The sequence below is a fragment of the Melanostigma gelatinosum genome, assembly GCF_949748355.1.
Source record: "Melanostigma gelatinosum genome assembly, chromosome: 4".
Lineage (NCBI taxonomy): Eukaryota > Metazoa > Chordata > Actinopteri > Perciformes > Zoarcidae > Melanostigma > Melanostigma gelatinosum.
In genome coordinates this window covers 8,033,471-8,053,863 of record NC_136637.1, presented here as the reverse complement: position 1 = coordinate 8,053,863, position 20,393 = coordinate 8,033,471, and the positions used below count along the sequence as shown (strand labels likewise).

The 20,393-nt window shown below is 42.4% G+C and overlaps 2 protein-coding genes across 2 annotated transcripts in view; one reads left to right on the top strand and one right to left on the bottom strand.

The window, feature by feature from the left end:
• psmd1 (proteasome 26S subunit, non-ATPase 1) overlaps positions 1-20,393 on the bottom strand; it is a 37,290-nt gene that overhangs the window by 11,200 nt on the left and 5,697 nt on the right. The window contains exons 14-19 of the mRNA XM_079267530.1: positions 20,158-20,354; positions 19,455-19,550; positions 18,842-18,906; positions 6,315-6,429; positions 1,704-1,820; positions 661-763 (exon numbers count right to left, since the gene is read on the bottom strand). Of these exons, the coding sequence (XP_079123656.1) occupies positions 661-763; positions 1,704-1,820; positions 6,315-6,429; positions 18,842-18,906; positions 19,455-19,550; positions 20,158-20,354 (693 nt within the window). The remainder of the gene's footprint in view (positions 1-660; positions 764-1,703; positions 1,821-6,314; positions 6,430-18,841; positions 18,907-19,454; positions 19,551-20,157; positions 20,355-20,393) is intronic.
• On the top strand, positions 12,556-16,948 carry htr2b (5-hydroxytryptamine (serotonin) receptor 2B, G protein-coupled; the record flags this gene model as incomplete). Its single annotated transcript, XM_079268017.1, has 3 exons — positions 12,556-12,817; positions 14,841-15,041; positions 15,996-16,948. The coding sequence occupies 3 exons, from the start codon at positions 12,556-12,558 to the stop codon at positions 16,946-16,948; spliced, it is 1,416 nt and encodes a 471-aa protein (XP_079124143.1).

Genomic DNA, 20,393 nt, shown 5'->3' with positions numbered 1-20,393 from the left:
CAGAGAGGGTCACTTTGGGTTCGCTCGAGCTTTAAGGAACTCAACTGACGACATACACAGCAAACCACAAACCCACATTAAGGTGAGAGCACTTCACTTGTTTTACAGTGTAATTAAGAATGTGGGTCATTTGGAATTCCCCTGAGGGTTGAGGGCACAGAGGCAAGTGGGACCACATCCTGCTCAGTCACATCCATCGCCTACTGGTGAGATCAAGTTGGTGTCTTGAACAGACTACATTAGTAGGGATGGGCATTATAGGCAGAAGTATTACTCGACAATCACTGGGAACTATTTGATCATTATTCAAAGATCGCCAGGACATTTTCCAATCCAACTCTATGAATTAAGGGTTTATTATGAGCAGATTGTTGGAACTAAGGATGCACCGGTCATTTCAGTCCCGATACAGATACCTGGGCTTCGGGTACCGGCCGATGTCAGTATGTTACAAATTACGGGGACGCCCACCAACCCAAACGCCCCCACGCGCCGATGGAAAGGAGTGGAACTGAACATGCCACGTTTTCAAGACAAGATGATACATGAACTATTCTATTATTTACAATTGAATGAGTGTTCGAAAAACCTGACCCCTCCCTACCACCGGCCTGTATGAACAGCTAAATATGTCTTGTGCACGTGTGTTTTCAGACTCACCTGCATCGAGGATTCCCTGAGCCAGGATGGCTCCAAACTTGGCCATGACGTCATCATGCTTGTCGTTGATCACCTTCGCATAAAGCTGCCTGAACTGGTTAACCTAAAATAGTGGGGGGGGGGGGACTTGTTAATGTACGTCACAGAACTGATGGTGTGACACCAATGACCAAATACATTTTATTTGTTAAAATACAAATTTTGACTCCAGAAGAATTGTCAAAATGTGAATTTTAACATGACATGTATGACATTCATTTACACCACTAAGTGCCACTCTGTTGAATTCTGTGACTCCTTGTTAGAGGCGCTTTAAATTAAGGGGAAGATACGTTTCACAAATCGCAGTAGAGCCTGCGACAGCCACATTCAAACTGCTGTCAGCACAATATTCAAACCAAAGCCACGTCAGCATGGCCACGCCCATGATGATGGTGTAATACCTGTGGGAGTCCCGGCACTAACAGCAGATCTCGAGCACCACGGTGAAACCTTGAGTAAACACTGTGCTGTGTAGTTAGCAGTCAAATTGGGGCCAATTTACCACTTTAAAACTAGAGGCCCGATACCTCTGTCTACAAGTTAGAAATTACAAAGAGACGGACTTTGAAATAAACAGTCATGGATAGAATACCATCCGACATTCCACCGTTTGAAAAAAAATAAATAAAAAACTGCCTCAAGCACAATCCTGCATACCGCCTTGAGCTTTAGGACCGTTGCTGTGCAGATGAGTGAAAATGTGTCTGGCAAATCTTAACTGTCTATGACAACGTACGAGGTGCTCCAAGGGTGAGTGTGTGCAGTTATACCAGGACTAGTCACTCTCCAGCCTTCCGTGACACGGACCTCTGATGCTTTCTGCTTTTGGTCAAGTCTTCCTCTTTTCTTTCTCCTCACTCTTTAAAAACAGGAGGAACTCTTCCAGACCACAGCTATTGCTGAGTAAATGTCTGCTCGACCTATGAACGAGGTCTAGCAGATCCTGGCTGCCATGACTGCTGGCTAAAGTATTAGCAAAACACAAACGTTTTGGATCTTACCTTAGGACAGGTGACTTCGGACTGCTGGATCATGATGAGGGCAGAGGCAATGAGGGCGCCCTGTCTCACATAATTCACCGGGTCATTAGTCATCGGCTCAAGCAGATTGATTGCCTCCTGTGCAGACAAAAGGCAGAGCAGAAAAGTTGGTAATCTGGTTTAAAATCAAGTGTACGTTCAGTAATTGCCTATTTACAAGCTGCACAACCCTTACGGGTCTTGTAATTAACATCGACTGCCCGTATGCAAGCCACTTTCACATTGGGAAGCAAGGAATGGCTCATCAAAGTAGATCTTTGATGTAAATAAACAATGATTCAATCAAATGAATTTCCCATGTATGTATTTCAAATGAGGATAAGGACCAGCAGTTTTTGGTGAAATGTAAAATAATATTGATCTCTGTCTTTACTGCTTACTCGCTGCTGTGTTTAGTTTATATCTGTGATGAAAATTAGGACCAAAAACCTTGCTGCAAGTAGGACTATCCACTTTGCACTGACCGAGCAAGTGTTTATTACTTCAGAAAATCTGAAGTCTCAAGGCCGAGCGCCCCGCAGCCCAACAGCGAGTCTTAGAACCATCATTTGGGGATAAATGTTGTCAGAATGGCTGCTGTACCGTTTAAATTGGTAGTGATAGATGTCCTGTGCATTCCCCACATTTCAATGGCAAAAAGGCGATTTCACATATATTTGTTTCGCTCACAAACGGCATCAAGGGGGACAAAGGATTTCTACTATGAAGCAGGTGGCTACGCTAAAAATGCAAAATAAAAGCAACAATGATGGACACTACTACAACCTTTAAGCACGCCTTTGCAAGGCTACTCCTTTAGTACAACCTAAAAAAAGATGGAATAATGACATCTTAAGTGACAATGATAGTTTTATGCATTTCACTCCAAACATTTCATATTTTGCCATTTTCAACTGAGCAGATCAGTGCAACAGTTGAATACAAGGAACGTCTGTTATCAACAGAGGCAACCAGACCACACACATTAATACAATTAGTGTCATCCGTATCTGGTTTCCCAGGAAAACTGAGTTACGAGAGGCCCCGCCTTTTTTAAGTTTCCTCCAATGATCACTGTGAATGTAAAAAACAGGGAGGACCATCTCTTTCCTTCTTGTATTTCTAAACTCCCCTCTGTCCTCAGCTGAGCAGTAATGGCTGGAACACACACACCACACCAGGCGTCAGCTCCGCAGAGGAAAGAGAAACAAACTGGGACGATGACAGCGGAGGTAAAATAAACCATGTTTCATCTGTGCTCTGGGCTCAGCTGGCTGAGACAGCAGTGTACCAGGATGATAAGTTGGAGCGCAAAGCCAACGCCAGTCCACCACATCCTGTTCCCGCTAGGCTGTCGAGGGGTTTAATTGAGAGTATTTACTGTCAGACCCAATCAGCTGAGAGGGATGACACATAATGTGGTTTGCTTAAGATCCTCTTAATCCACGTACAGCGGTGGACTGTTCGCCTCAGAGTGAGCTGAACTTTAAATTAGATTCAATTCAGTTCTGCTACAAACTGGCTACAGGCTTGTGTAAATAAATGGAACAGTGCCGAACACACTTTATCACGACACAATGTCCACGCATATTTATACAAAGTGTATCATATATATACATATCGTATTCTGAAATGGTGGTTGGTTTTTGGTGAACAATGCTTCCACCCAACTCACTAAAGCAGCTGAACAGTATTTAAGATTTTCATTATGGCACAAAAGTAGCAAAACAAACAGAAAAGGGTCAAACCGCTTTCCTGCGCAGTTCTTTCTTTTACGTTTTTCCTTCGACATACAAAGTAAAAAGAAGAAACATCCCAAGCCCAAGGTGTATAAATGATGGCGAAGGAATGTGCTCCCTCTTATTAAGTGACCCGCTTCTCTTGCCACAACATCATTATTCTCACCAAGGACCTAATGTGCTAGAGCAGGGGTTCTTAACCTTTTTGACCTCGGGGCCCAACTTTTCAAGTACAAAGTGTCCCGGGGCCCACTCTGACTATATGCATCAAAAGTGTCAGACAACCTGCAGGTCATACAGAAACAGAGCAGTGGGCCTTTGGAGTCAGTAAAAATTTAAGATTTTTGTCCACATTAAATAAAAAAGTATGTTTCAGTATAAATAACTGCCGGTGGCTGTATCTGTACAGGTAAAGGACAGTATAGGGCTGTAACTACACTATCAGTGAACAACTGCCTCAAATTTGAAGAAGATTGGACAAAGTATGACCATTCTACAGTGTTTCTTCATGAAGAGATCCAGGCCGAGCTCTAAAAGGACATTTGGAGACCCAAATGGACACATGGTAACCACATGATATTCTGACACACTAAAGGTGTTTCTCCCTTTATATTGTGATATTATATTATTTTACTTTTATTATTAGCCTTTGCAAATTGCAAAAACTATGTATATGTGGTCGAAGACATGGTGTGTGAGTAGCGGACTTGCTGTGCGTAATGGCTGCGACGGAGCGCACGATCGAGAATGAGAACAGCTCAGTTACGCAAACGTTGTTTGACGGCTTATGGAAGAGGAGGATAAGGTTGGTACTATAAGTACTAGCGTTTTCTGAAGCCACTAGCTCCATGGTAACATCCGCTAGCACGTTGTCAGGTCTGTAATGTGTCTTTTTCCGTCGAAATGCTGCAAGATACGACTTGCAGCGGTTATGGCGACTTTGGACAGTGTGTGTGGGCTCCTTTTGTGGAGAAACCATAAGAAATGAAAGAAAACCGATGATTTCTTTGCAAGGATGAGGATTTTGGGCATGCTGGGATACCAAACACGGACATGTTTTGTGACGTATTTGCGCAAACAAGCCGTAGGACCGGAAGGGGAGGGGATCGAGGATGCCGGTGTTGAACAGGCAAAACCCTTGTTAAATAAATGAGATGATACAATGTGATGATCACAAAGACATTTATTATCATGTGTATGTAAAGCTGCATACACAACAAGAAGCCCAACAGACTTTCCCACGAGCGTTGGATGTTTCGTCGCTACGTGTCTCTTTATTTTTGAAGGCGTCAGTGCTTCGTTTGATAGCATTAGCTCACATTCCACACACTGAGCCCTCGGCTCTGCCTCGTTGCCTCCGTTCACAAAGCCGGACTTAAGAAAGTCAGGGTTGTACTTGCGCACACATTTAGACTTTTGGGGGGTATGGCACCACTGTCGTCTTCATTTTTTCTTTTTAATAACTTATCCATAACTTTCGCTACAGGCTAGCGGCTAGCTGAGTGTCTTCTTCTGCTTATTGCAGCTTGTTAAACAACTGACTGACGCATTACCGCCACCCGGTGGTGGGAAGCTGTATTGTAACTGAGCGTCTGATGGATAACAGTGATATCTCTGGTGTCTTCAATTGATAACCTATGCGGTCCCGCGGCCCTCGCGGCCCACAGCTGCAAAACTGAATCATGGGCCGCGGCCCTATCATGGGCCGCGGCCCAATCATGGGCCGCGGCCCAATCATGGGCCGCGGCCCAATCATGGGCCGCGGCCCAATCATGGGCCGCGGCCCAATCATGGGCCGCGGCCCAATCATGGGCCGCGGCCCAATCATGGGCCGCGGCCCTATCATGGGCCGCGGCCCTATCATGGGCCGCGGCCCTATCATGGGCCGCGGCCCTATCATGGGCCGCGGCCCTATCATGGGCCGCGGCCCTATCATGGGCCGCGGCCCTATCATGGGCCGCGGCCCTATCATGGGCCGCGGCCCTATCATGGGCCGCGGCCCTATGGTTAAGAATCACTGTGCTAGAGGTCTTAATCCGGGATAACCAAGCAGCAGTGCTTTGGAGCCGATCAGCTGCAGCATGTCTCGGGCCCGATCTGGTCCAAAAACATTCACTTTAGTGCTTCAAGGCTCAGGAGGCAATGAGCCGTGACTCCGCTCCAGCTCTGCCACCTGAGACTGATCAGCCCACAGAGTTAGACAACTCAGGAACTGGCAGCACCTCGACTCCTGTCTTCTTCACTCTCCTTTTCGGACTCCAATGAACCCAAATGCGATGACAGGTGCCTTGTGACTGTGAGCCAATTTGGACTATTTTATCAGCAAATCTACCGAGACCTTTCCACAATTTATGAGCTCCTCGGTGCTGCTGATATTCCATGGAAATCAAAGCTCATGTCAAAAGATTCCAAGTAACTGCTTACTTTATTTTTTTAAATCACTATATTCAGTAATTACGATTATGGTCTTTGATCAAAGTCTGGCATGATTTGAAAATTGTCCTGAACCAGATGAGGTTCAAAAGAAGAGGACAGTCTTGTAGGCTCATTTTAGGATAATTTAGGTTTGGTAAATATGATTCACTCTTATATAGCATCTTTAATGAGAGCTGGAGCATGAGACTTCCATTCTCACATAGTCGCCAGGCCTTTATTTTGAAACAGGCCTTTTTCCCCTCTTTTAATATATTTGTGTTACGTCAAACACAGTTGCATGTTTCACATTGAAAGTCCACAAACAGTTCAGACAGCAAACTTCCTATGCTTCCTGGTAAGACTTTACATTTAAACACTGCATTTAGTTTGCAGCAGTTCACCACAGAGAAAAATAAAAAGTTATGGGGGAGGCACTCACCTTGTTGCCTGTCCCAGCGCAGCAGATACCCAGCGCCATGGCAGCCCCACAGCGCACATGTGGGTTGTAGCTCTCTGACAAAAGAGACACCACACTGGGACACTGCTCAGGGGTCCTGAAGAGAGACGGAGAGAAATTAAGAGCGAGTCAAGAATTGAAGTTTAACGACACAGAGTTGAGAAAAAGAGCACGAAGAATCTTTTGCTCTCTTCAAATGAAAAATGACAGCAGGTTGAGGAAAGTGTCCCTAACGAGTAACGGTGATGCAATCAATTTCTGATATCCCAACTTGTTTGTCTGCGGTACACGTGTGCAGGAAGCTTTTTACAAACTATGCCAGTGTTTTTCCATTCAGGACCTAGACTGTGGCGGTCTGCCACAGGTCTATTTTATCCCATCAGAGATTCATGATCAACCTAAAATATGTTTTAGGCTTGACTGGCCCTCTTAGTGAGACGTTGACAGGCAATGGAAATCTTGCACATTTATTATTCACATCACTTTAATGTTGCTGCTGGTAAAGGTGAAGCTAACTTTAACTAGTTCATATACTTACTAATTTGGCTATATACACTTCTTTATAATGAATTATAATTTCTGAGTTGATACATATTTAGCATTAAGAATCTGAATTTGCAAAGTAGTCACTAATTCTGACAAATAAATGGAGTGAATTAAAAGTACATTATTTTCCTCTGAGATGTAGTGGACTAGAAGTATAAAGTTACATGAAATGGAAATGCTAGTAAAGTACAAGAACGTTAAAATTGCATTTAAGTACAGGACTAAATTTCAGAACTTACGGTCCTTAGCGGTCTTGAGCAAAAGAGCCACATGACCCACAACTGATGTCTACAGTTGTGGGTCACAACTGTAGACATCTTGAGATGATGGGGAATGCTTGCTTTGGCCATCTATCAAAAGGATGGTATTTTCACCAATATGGTGCCATTTGTACAACATGGCACAAAGTGCTAAGGACCAAATACCATAAAAATGTTTATGCCACAGGTGCATTTAGCATCTATAGACTCCCTGTTATTAGACAAAGTGTAGAGAGAAGAGAAAAGTGGAACAACATGGGGATGAAATGTGGGGCTTTGATTTATGTCCTTATTCATTTTCTGCCATCGGTGCAGCCGTGAAATAGGGAGAATATAATCAGTGAGCCAAACCATACTTAAGAATTATTTCCACCTCATATACATTACAAACTCTCTTTGTGGATGTTGGTTAACAAACATTTATTACCAAAAAAATTGTAATTGGAATATTCAAGATTTATGGAGTGTAGTAAAAAAACAAACGCACTAAATAAGTTACTCATATCTATATGCCTAACGTACTGTTGACTACATGACAAAAGCATTGTGAGTCAAAGTGTTGCGCAATTATTCGGCAATCCGGGTGAACTCGATGAGGTCTAAATGAGAGGCCAACGGTGCCGTTTGCTCTCCAGCCACAATGAGACACTCTGCAATCGGTACATGCCACATACATGCACCGCCTTGGTGATGAAAACTAATGTAGAGACTCGTTGCATTAGATTTAGGTCACCCGGTGTGAATGCCAACTTTTCCAAGCATCATCAATATGGTGGTCTCCTGATCTCAACAAAAAGATTTGCGAGATTAAATAGTAATGTTTCGTGTTGTGGGTATTTGTTGAATTGGTCCAACAGAGATACTTAACTTGAAATAAAGGGGTAAAATGATGAGGCAATCAGTTATATAACCAACAATGCCATCTGACAATTTGCTTGTGAATGGAGGCATTGATAACACCAGCGCTGCCTTCGCCTCACAGATGTGCTGATTGTTAAATTCAAAGGCGCTGAGTAATATTAACAGAAAGGTTTGGTCCGTCACAAACAGCCATCAGGAGTGAAAGGAGGCGGTTGGAATTGCAAGCTATTATCACTAAAGATAAGAAGAGATAAGAACAAAGAGTTTTGTAAGTCCAGTCAAGAAGCCAGCAACATAATCTGTGGTTTTACTTTCCACAATTCACTAAAATGTCACTTTGTGTAAACTGACCCAACAACACTTCCCTCCCACTGAAGAGGCTGCTGTAGAAGAAAGAAAAGAAGCAAGGCTACATCACCCGGCTGTACTTGGCCCTCAGCTTCTAAAAGCCGGTTTGTGTTTTTGCTTAATGATGCAGCGCGAAGCAATTAAACGGATGAAAACAGAAAATGAAGAAAACTAATAAATGATTCCTGAAATAAATAATAACTGTGCTTAATACATTTGTCAGTTCATACGCTAAATGAAAGGACTTCTAGCATAGCTGCTTTTACGAGCTCAGATTTTATTAGACTGAACCAAATAAAACTTCAAACGCAAGTTAAGAAAGAGTATAAAACAAAAACATTATTGCAATGGCTACAGCTACATTTTATTGACCCCTAAATAGTGAAAGAAGAGAAGGTGACCAAGACGATCGAGTCCCTCTGTCTCCATTCAACACACCATTAATAGCTTTGCCTAAATGTACAATAAGGAGGCGTAAGGATTTGGGTTCAGCCTCCATTGATTTGAACCAATAAATAGCCTCAATAGATTCCTGTACATCAATATACTGAAGTGGCATGCTCTCCAAGTATAATCTCCACTAGTCTGTTTGGAATTAAAAGCTTTACGGGATAATCAAGCTCACAAATGGCAATCATTGGGAGATCTAGATCATCTTTCAATTTCACCTTTGAGGCTACTTTATTCTATTGTGGTAGTCTGGTGATGTCCTTCAATCTATGCTTTGATACGGACTGTAAAACCTGTTAATTATAAGATGAAAAAAAAAAGTATGAACCGGGCCTACAAAAGTTCAAGTTTCCTTTTAGCTGACTACAGCAGCTTGAAGCACAATTTGCAAAAACTTTGCAGTGGCTTTTTCAAATCGTTTAATCTAAAGCCTTCTCAACCCTTTCAAAGTAAAAGATAAGCTAATTACCTTCAACAATCAGCAAAATGGAAGAACTCTGCTGGAGAGAAGAAATCAATATCCAGCATTTGTTTAGTTTGAAAGGGCAGTGAAGCAACGACATCTGTATTTCAAGCCCGACTTAAACATCCTCATAATGTGCAATGGATTTAAAATGGACTGAACTACTTGAAAACTCAAAGAGGTGAGAAGAGAAACGATAATTACAACATATTACATGTAACGCTTGCGAAAGGCTTGCAAGCACACTCGGCCTGCTGTGGACATTTAAATTTATTCTTTTGGAAACAAATAACCATTTCCTACACTACAACAATTAACCCTTGAGCAGTGTACAGTGCTCCTGTAATTTATTGGTCATGCGAGCCAACTCAGAAATATTTCCTTAAAAAAGGTTACAAAAATGCTCCAGGCTTTTTACTTGACTGGTTAATGGACGGTATGCTTATATGTGCATGCCTCACATGTATAATGGTGAGTGACAGCGGCTGATATAGCTGCAACCTAATAACTCCCTCTGCCCTGGGAAGTAACATACACATTGAGAGGTCGGCAAAAAAAAAAAAAAATAGCCGGAATAAAGCGTAGCTAAACAAATTATAGGTCGATTTTGACACACGAGATGTGATTGTTCCAGTTACTAATGCATTCGAATTGTTAGAGAGCAGATCTCATGAGCTTGCTTCCTGTCGGTTACAACCAGTCACCCAAATACATTGTGAAAGTACCTGGACAATGTTGTGTTAACGAAAGCAAAGAGGCTGCATGGCTTTTAGAATTCAATTTAAAAACAAGAGCAACAAAAAGGGAAATGAGAGAGAAGCCCTGTAAGTATCAACAACGGATCTATTTTTTTAATAATCTTGACAATTTGCAAATTTCCAAAAGAACATATTACGAATAAAAATGTCACAACAGTAAGTGCTGATTGCTACAGCAGTTCGAAAGTGTAGCTCTGTCAACGAAGGTTGCAATCTGAGTCAGTGAGGTTGGTTTTCATTCAAAAATGTGCCCGTGCGTCATGCATTTGATGTGGTGTAAGCTGAAGTCAGCATGCTGCTGGCAGCCCACCGTTAGCTGTACCTTGCATCATGAACAAAATATATATCAAGAAGCTGTGACGGTGGGCTGGGTGATATTTCACAGTAATCACACCGGGTCAGCTTGCAACATGCACTCGCCTTTTTCTGACAGACATTAGAGCTGCAGTAGCAACTCCGGGGACTGAACACGCTAAACACATTTGAAATGTGTGAACAAAAGGAGCCCATGTAGGAATTACCGTCGCATGAGGTATTAGCACCATAAGCAAAGTAGGAGGCATGTTTCCTCGAAAACATTTGCTCCATGGCCGACTCTTTCCTGGGAGACCTCCGGGTACACAGATCTATGTGGGGAGTTATTGGCAGTATTTCACACATTTTCCTGAGAAGAATCATCATCTGGTTACTGTAAACTCCAGACATATTTTATTACAACATCTTTGAACATTTTGCATCTGCTTTTAAAAGCAAAACATTGAGAACACATTTTGACTCATTAAGGCAGAAAGAGCAGGAGGAAAAACAAATTGGGTCTAAATTTCAAAAGTGATCGCCAGGAAGAAAATGAGATGGGTGTTTAAATGACTTCCCCGAACTTAATGAGCTCACGCTGGATGACATAAAATAGCTATGGGGGTACAAGTACAGTTCCCAAGCACCTTACAACACAGAGGGCTTCTTCCAATACACCACTACTAGATCCCCCCCACCACCACTGCTCGCTTCAGATGGAGGAGAGAACAGAAAGTGACAAATATAAACAGTGGGACGGCTGTGTTGAGGGAAATTACCTCCCAGAACCTCTGGCACACTGCCAGCAGCAAGACATTCATCTGTTTTATACAGAGTCCAACTCACAAGCTAGATAGAGGGGAAGGAGGGGAGGAGTGAGAGAGCGAACGAGACGGGAGAGTGTGCGGGCGGATCGCAGGCTGTGAACGAGATGCAGCGAGTGGGAGTGGGAGAGAGACGGAGGTTTGAAACCAATGATCGCGGTCGCTGATGCGAAGCAAGACTGGGGGTTCCTCAAACATGTGGAAGAAAAACAAATTCCACATCATGGACTGCTTCAGACAGAGACAGATTTAGGTTCCACCGCTGAGAGAGGGCATTCTCCGTCACGTTCATATTTTGGGGAGGGAGGAAATGTAAAGGCGAGATAGGGCGCTTTAAAAAAAGATATTAAAGTGAGAAGGCTACGGAGATTGAAATGCATCGGGGCCTCAAGCTGCACTGTTCTCCGAGAACTAAATATTGCTTTAGTGTTTATGAAAGTGAACACGTAGCGGCACGGAAAAATACTCGAGGAGTTACTCGACATAGACAAGGATTTAAATGAACATCAGATGTTACTCAGGAGCAGGTAAGAAACCAAGCAAAATCATTTTAATGATAATTGACAGCGTTTTCTTTTAATTACTGATCAAGTTTGATTCTTTGTCAACGCTTCCACGGCCATTCGTGTGCACGTCTGTGTAGACAGAGTGATGCAAGTATCTTGAATTTAAAGCTTCATGGAGATTTTTAATGTCCGTTTTTATACGTAAAAAAAACTTCAATATCTCACATTATTGTACTGGTTTTATAAAAACAATGATCGCATTATTTTTTTTTACTTATCGTATGTATAGAAACATGTTTCTATAGACATTTAAAGAATCTGTTCTTTAGTTGAAAAAGAAACAGAAATTGCAAAAAGCATTACGGAATTTTTCCAACTCCTTTCCAAATATTGAAAAAGGAGTGGTGTGGAGTGTGGCGACCATTACCACATTATGGTAAAGACCCTCCTCCTCTCATCTTATAAACATCTCATCTTATTAGACCACTATTCAGACAAATCAAAGCGAGCGGGTAACACGGTATTGCTGTTTCTTTAACAAACCTGTTTGTTCTTTTAAGTGGCACAGTGGACGACAAGAGCATGAACTCCCTGGGAAAGTCAGGACCCCCGCTAACATCTCACAGCGGAAGTAATAATCGTGTCGGGATTATTGCCAGCATTGGAGTTTGAAGTGGAAACCCATTTGTTTTTTGGAATTCCCTCCAAACAGTGGATCCGCTACTGATTTTGAGCTACTTTCTTTTGGTTCGCCCAGTGCAACAGGGATGAAGCATCCTGTGCATTGACCCCGAGCCGTCACGCCCCACACCGCTTGCCCGAGGGACACAGTGACCATGCTGACCGAGTGTCCAACACCAGAAGGATCAGAGCCCCGACCCGCGCTAAGGCCCGCTGTGCCCTCTGCAGCACCATGTCTCAAGCAGTCGCAGCTGCGCTCGAGGCGAACGGCTCACAGTCTGGAGGAGAAGCCGAGGTTAAGCTGAAATGGGCCGCCCTGCTCATCGTCATGGTCATAGTCCCCACTATCGGAGGGAACATCCTGGTCATTCTCGCCGTGTCACTTGAAAGAAAGCTGCAGAACGCCACTAACTACTTTCTGATGTCGCTTGCTGTGGCTGATCTGTTGGTGGGACTCCTCGTGATGCCTGTTGCCCTCCTCACTGTTCTCTACGGTAAGTTCAGAACGGGTCGTGCGTTGGAAAACCCCGTTTTATCTTTGAAACAAACCTGTACCGCAAAATAGCAATAAATACTTGATTCCACCTGGAAAAACATCTCCCGGATACATTTCTTGGCAACATTCATTACCCTGAAAGACCTATAACACCCATAAACCATTACTAGAAAAGGACAGCAATGATTTAGAGTGAGTGTGAAGAGTGTCTGTGGGGCGACATTTTACAAAGAGAGTCCCCCATTAAATTGAAACCGTTCTTAATCGTAATATTCTCAAAGCAAAACAGGCAAGCATACTTACGGACAGCGAGGGAGGATACAAATAGTGTGTGAGCAACACTAGATACAATCTTGACTGTCGCTAAACAAATTATTCTCGATGAAATATAACGAGAGATATTGGAAAATAAACATGCTACTTCCTCTGGCAGTGCTTTGGTGGCCATTGCACAGCACTACTGGTCTGTGTGATCATTACCCACAGAAATAAAAACGGTTTTATTTTAATTCCTGTGACAGTGCTGCGTAAATACAGCTGCAATGGAACCGATTCAGACTTCTATTCTCTACGCATTAACTCAACTGCAAACCACTGAGCTATGGCCAAGCTCGCCATTAATTCAACAGGAGGATAATGAGCCAGATCATAATGATGTCTCTCGCACAGATAGGAGTGGAGTATAGCGTGATCTGTGGTCTAAAAGAAAAATCATGTTTTGCATGAGAACTGTTGCTCTGAAAGGCCTTCACGAGTCTGCTCACAGGTGCTGCTTTCATCTCTCCCTGATGCAGAGGCTCCATGAATAAGGACCGTGCGGTTCATCGACTATTGCATCTCTACTCGTAATAAATCCGTCTACATGCGGTCCACATTGGGATCAAATGGTTTATCTCACGCCCTGATGAAAAAAAGTCTACCGTAATCCTTAGGTTGAGAGTAAGTGCAGTAAAGGTGTGAAAGCATTCATGCGTGCCATATTAATTATTTTCTCCTTCTCCGTTCTGCTTTATGTTTATATGGCAATGAGTTTTGGTTCATTAAATACAAGCCACAAACACAAATACCACATAATACAGAATGGTTTCAGCAGACAGCCAATACACAGACTGAATACAAAATAATTAAATAAACGCAGATGAGTTTAGTAAACCAACAACAAAGCAATCACATTAATTCCTATCCACTGACCACGGCCTTGTGTACTCAGAGATCTAATGCCCTCTGTGAAACAATCTTTCATTTTCAAAAGTAAACTTTCTTTTCCTTACTGTGTGTTCACATAAACACAATGTAAAAACATAAAAACCTAGCGCTGGGCCCATTGCAGAGGGCTAACCGAAAGGTTACCGATTCAAAGTTTCTAAATCCAATTAAACAAATAAAAATGTCACTCTTGTACAGCTACTTGGACCTTTGAAGTTACACTGTTTATTGAACTCGGCATTGGGACTAAACACATCTCAAAGTATATCTTTGGTACGTGTTTTGTCAATGAATAAGCCTTCCAGATGAAAAGCAAATCAAAACTATGACTCAAAATATCCACTTGTGACTAGAAAGTGGTGCAAGGAAAAGAAGGGGAGGGTGGCATACCAAAAGATAATTATGCAACGGAATATTTCCGACAATGTCAATGTGTGACAGGACAAATGCCAGAACAATTACTTGCCAATTTTATGCCTGGAAGTGAAAATAAACACTACTGTTGAGCATCGTCTGCGGCCCATCTACATAAAGAGCTTTTAGCTCCGTAAACAGTCAGTGAACCCTCCTTTTTCCAGTAAAGTCATTCCTCACAGAGATAAACAAACGCCAATCTTTTGCATGAGTGCTACTTCTAATCCCATGCCGTTGTGGTACATCTCCCATAACTGGTGGTGTGCAGGACCATAATTATTTTTGGAATGAAACTATACCACACAAGTGCATCGTAGAGACACGACCACAGATAAGTGATTGAAAACGACAGCTTATTTGTGGAGAGCGATGAACTAATTTCCTTCTCATCTTCTCTTTAGACTCTGACTGGCCTCTTCCGGAGCCCCTCTGCCCTATTTGGCTTTTCCTCGATGTGCTCTTTTCCACCGCATCCATCATGCACCTATGCGCCATTTCACTGGATCGCTACATTGCCATCAAGAAGCCAATCCAACACAGCCAGTACAAATCGAGAGCCAAAGCGATGGTGAAGATTGCACTGGTGTGGCTCATATCCATTTGTAAGTATAACAACTCAGATTTCTCTTAACTTTTACAACTCTGCAGGAGTTTACTTTGATTACCGGTAGTCATTTCTCAGGAACAGTCTGATGTCTTGGCAGACCTGGTTAAAAGACAAAGAAATATTTGCCAGATGCAATAAAAGTAGATACTGTATAAAACAGCAAGCTGCCAGCTGCAGTGTTTATGTGAAGGCAGTGGGTTGGTTGAGGGGATGGGACTGTATTCTCACACTGTATCAGTAACATTGAATGAAGCCAGTCTTTAGGAGACAACCCAGTCAAAATTCATGAGCAACTGGAGTTTGTCCAAAGGGCAATGTGCATCCAAAGCAAATGAAATGTGTCCCTAGGTGAAAAAGTGCTTTGTTTTAAGAATGTAAAGCGTAGCTTCTGTCCATTATGTTTAACACTAGAGTGTAAAAATATGAAAGATGGCCAAATTCACTGAGGCATCACGGCTCAATGCTCTATGCCCAGTACTCGGTCCACTAAAAGCACTCGGTTTGCCTGATGGATTTCATTTCATTTGAGCTTCATTTAACGACCAAAGCCACAAGATCAGATGGAATGAAGTGAGCAGCACTTCAACTCACTACCAGTATACAGTCAAGAGTATAAACTATTATACTGTTGCTCGTATTACGAAGGATCATAGCGAGCCATGGGTGATTAGTTTACTTGGTTTTTAAAAACGCAAAAGGAAATCCTCCAATCAGAACATGCCCGGTTATTCCAAAAACTGTCCTTTAATTAAACATGACTCTTTTGGGTATTTCTACGACTACCATCATACGTAGAATTAAAGTTTAACACAGGAATCTCTTTCCCTCAGATGAAAACCCAAAAACTTCTGTAATTAGTGTTGGAAAAAAAAAAAAAAAAAAATTATATTACAGAAAACAAATAGAGCATCAATATTTGGAAATACTAACTGTCCTTCTCATTTTCCAGGTATTGCCATCCCAATTCCGATTAAGGGGCTTAAGAACCACCATCTTCCCAACAACGTCACCTTCAACAGTAACCACACATGCATGCTGAAAACAGACACCTTCCACAAGTTCATCATGTTTGGCTCCTTGGCAGCATTCTTCATCCCGCTGACCATCATGATGGTGATCTACCTGCTAACGGTCCAGGTGTTGCGCAAAAAGGTGTATTTGCTCAGGTCAAGGGTGAGTCAGCGCTTTAGCTACCCGACAGTCTCCACAGTCTTTCAAAGGGAACAGGCTGCGAGTCCACCTCAAGCAGAGCAACTTCACAATCTGGACAGCAGACTTCCCAGGATGCAAACAAAAACATATGCGGATGCAACAAACTCTCCGACGAGAGATGAAATATCCTTTCGGAGAATGTCGACAATTGGCAAGAAGTCAATGCAGACTCTAAGCAATGAGCAGCGCGCCTCAAAGGTGCTCGGCATCGTCTTCCTCCTGTTCGTAGTCATGTGGTGCCCTTTTTTCATCACCAATATCACCTCTGTGCTATGCACCAGCTGTGATGTTCGTGTAATAGCCCGCCTCATGGAGATCTTTGTTTGGGTGGGTTACGTGTCATCGGGCATCAACCCGTTGGTCTACACCCTATTCAACAAAACTTTCAGGCAAGCGTTCACGCGTTACATGACCTGTAATTACAAAACCTCTGCTAGTCACGGCCCAGAAAGGCACCAGAGGGCATCAAACGTGGATCGGACCCGTACGCGGATTTCATTCAGATCCTCCGTGACAGAAAACTCTAAACTGTTCATGAAGCGTGGCATGAAGAACGGCATGGTTAGCTACCAAAGTCCACTGAGGAGCCGGCAAGCACCTGTACAGTCCTCCAGCGGTGTTTTGCTAGACACAATGCTTCCGACTGATTATGAAGGTGGTAAGCAGGAAGAACATGTTAGCTGTGTATAGAAACACCACACAATTTAATAAAAGGGAGCACTTTAAAATGGATCATATTAATGGTGTGACCTTTTTTTAAAATCTCTTTGAAGATGAAGGCTAGCCCCACAGCTAACAGTCAAAATGCATAATTCTGAATCTGCTGTTACTCTCAATTTAATTGACAAATAGTTTAATGCCCGTGCTCACTGTAAACTAAAAGAAAAGGCAATATTATCAATTATGATCATTTCAGAAACACACATGTCATGCATAAGTCAAACTCTACTGTTATATATGTGAATATGTGGTCAACATATGTCTCACTGGGCCTTTAACACAGGCCAAATGAATAATGTGAATGCTCAAAGACAGCGCATAGCATACCAGAAGAGAGTTTGAGTTTTCAAACGTTATGAAACCTTGTGATGACCTGTAACAGGTACACTAGAACACAGGAGTACGTCCTCGTCTATGAAAAATCAAAAGTCAACAAACTTCTGGCCGCCAGACAAACATGTTAGGAATGAAGACATAATGATAACCTTTAAATTCTCTGTGCTGACATACAATGTATTCCTATGCTGATCCTTTCTCATTGGGCTATTTGAATATGCTGTTAACCATCTCAGACCACATGCTTTTATATGTTGTTAAGACAAAAGACTCTACCTTTCAAATCTTTTCTGCAGCAGACACATAAAATACATTGCACTCTTGAAATTATACTTATTGTATCTGCTGGACCTTTGAGGAGCACTCTTGTATGTGTATTGCAGGCTGATGTTTGACATGTTAGAAGTTTTCAAAATAAAAGACTGTAAATACTAACGAACAAAACCCAGATGAAATATAAACCTCAATGTGTTCAACTAGATATTTTCTGTGTTGCTGTTCTGAATGAAAACTGCACAAATCGTTTTTCTTTTTTACGGTCGATATCTACATTATTATGCTTCTTTATTTCAACAGTACGTAACTTTTTTTAAATCAGCAAATAGTAAATACCAGAATACTCATAACTAAGAAAGCTGTGGGACAGTGTACTTAGCATTATATTCAGTCCCTTTGTAGCAGTTTTGTAAGCCAGAATACGGATGCCATGAAAATAAATAATAGCTTAAACAACATAAAATAAACAGAGTTAATCAAAGATAGAGATTTGGATAACGCTCCACCAGCTTGGTCTGCGAGTTTGGAGTGTGTCACTAATTTATTATTAGACCGAATCAGTGTCAATGTTAACGAAAATCCCTTTATAAGAATAGAGACTTAAGACAAAAGACATTAAAGCGGACGTTTGTGTGTGCTGGTGTATATGTCGGGGGAGTGGAGGGAGTTCTCCTTGAGCCATTAGGAAGTTGGAGAACCGACTTGTTCTGGTTGAGAAGTCTTTCTAAACACAGTGAAGATTTACACAAAGTTTATCTAGCGGCCAATTGATCACGCAGAATATCACATAGCCTTGTTTGGGCTTAAAACGTACACCCTGATATTTGTGCATTGGCTGCACGCTCTGTCTGACACGGCTATGGTCTCTGAGTGATGAATCACTATAAATAGCTTGGGAAGAGAATGTGTGAGTGACAGTACGTCCAGCTTCCTCTCACACGGGAATACTGTCCATGAATACCAGGGAGTCATTGTAAATCCCACACAACAGTGCCATCTTAATTCTCCTATCACACCAGAGACATGGTGTTCATATTCTACTACATCTCAAGTACCAAAACTAAAAAAAAGGAGCAAAAATAATGAAAAACAAATGTTTCATTTTAAAAATACTACAAGGGGATCGCAATGGTTCACAAAAAAGGAGTACCGTCTCTCCAATTTGCACAACGCTACTTCAAAAGAGAAAGTCCTCTGGTGCATGTGAGGAAAGGAGTGGTTAGAGCTCAAGTAAATAAGTCTGGTCCTTACCTGAACAAGATGAAGCCAATGGACTCGACGGCAGCCCTTCGGACATCATCATTCACGTCACTCACCTTAAGTAAGAGAATGAAAGAACTCAAGTAACCAAAGATGACACTGAGACTCATCAAATCCTGCAATTAAGTAGCTACCTTTAATGATGTAGCTCCCTTTCAGTTCACGGTGTAAAGAAATATCTATCACACCATCTAATAACTTCAGCTTGTATAAGGTGCCACCTACAGGACAACAAGTTTTCCACACCCCAGAAGTATGTTGCATTTGCACTGAAAGCCCAATGAATGGCATGTACATTAATTCACTTTGAAGTCATAACCCTATGTTTTTTCACGTTTAAGTTACGTGTTGCATCGTTAACCTCACGGTGAATTCATACACAAACAGGAAACCCCCGATGTGCTATGTTAAAGCTGAATCACAATAGAGCCTAGTATGGATCATATAAACAATCATAATCACCATATTAAACAAATTTCAATCAAGCTGCCAGCCACAGTCGTGCAGCCCTGGCTTTTGGCATCGCTTCACAGCCAAAATGATAAACCCGTCTTCTACTCTGTGAAATAATTTGTTGTTAAGAGGGCCGAACAGAGACACTTACTGCGACATGTAGCAGGCGTCGGATGGCCTTGTTGTTACCGGAGCCGCAGTAGGCCATGCCCACTGTGTACATTCCAGAGCGCCGCAAGATGGGGTCCTGTCATGGACAGTGAAGGAAAGCAGAGCTTTGAGACTTTGTGGATGGAGTCACAACTACGATCAACAGAGTTTGAGTCATTACGCACATCTAGCCGGTATAGAAGGATTCTTGGCACAACGTTAAGAGGAAGAGGCTCGCGTGCGACATGAAATACTCACATAACCCCGGGGTTATAAGTACATACAGAACTCAATACATCAAACAGTGGAATGAAACATTGGATCGGAAGGTTTTATGAAGAGCAATGATCTAGTAAGAATGATCTTTTTCATACATTCCTCATATCTTTCTCTCTCTGGATTTATCAAGCTTGTGTCAATCCATACTGTGTCACTATATGCATAAACTGCACCAATGCCACAAAAACAATCTTTATTGTTGGAAAATAAAACAACTCTGATTCCATGGTGTACGTGTTTTTGTAGCTGCTGTAAAATCTAAAAATGCACTGCAGGAATGTACTACTGCTTTTGTTTTGTTTGTCATGTGTTTATTGTATTACCAATCGTCTACAGCTGAATTTCACTCTGCATCCCTGTGTTGCATTAGGACAATAAATGATCCTTGATCCCCGACATGCTTTCTGGTGGCTTTTCGGCCTTACCTTGTCTCTACAGAGGCTTTCAATGAGGGTATCCGCCTCCTCCATGCGTCCGTACATGACCATAGCAATTCCCACAGCCAGACCGCGCAAGATCTTCTCGTGCTGCGTCTCCTGAGCATAGCCCACCATGTCCTCGATGGCCTGGGCTGACTTGGAGCCCAGCATGACCAGACCCAGGGCCAGGCCTGCAGCTTCACCTGAGGGGTTACACGATATTGTCAGCATGGCTTGTTCAT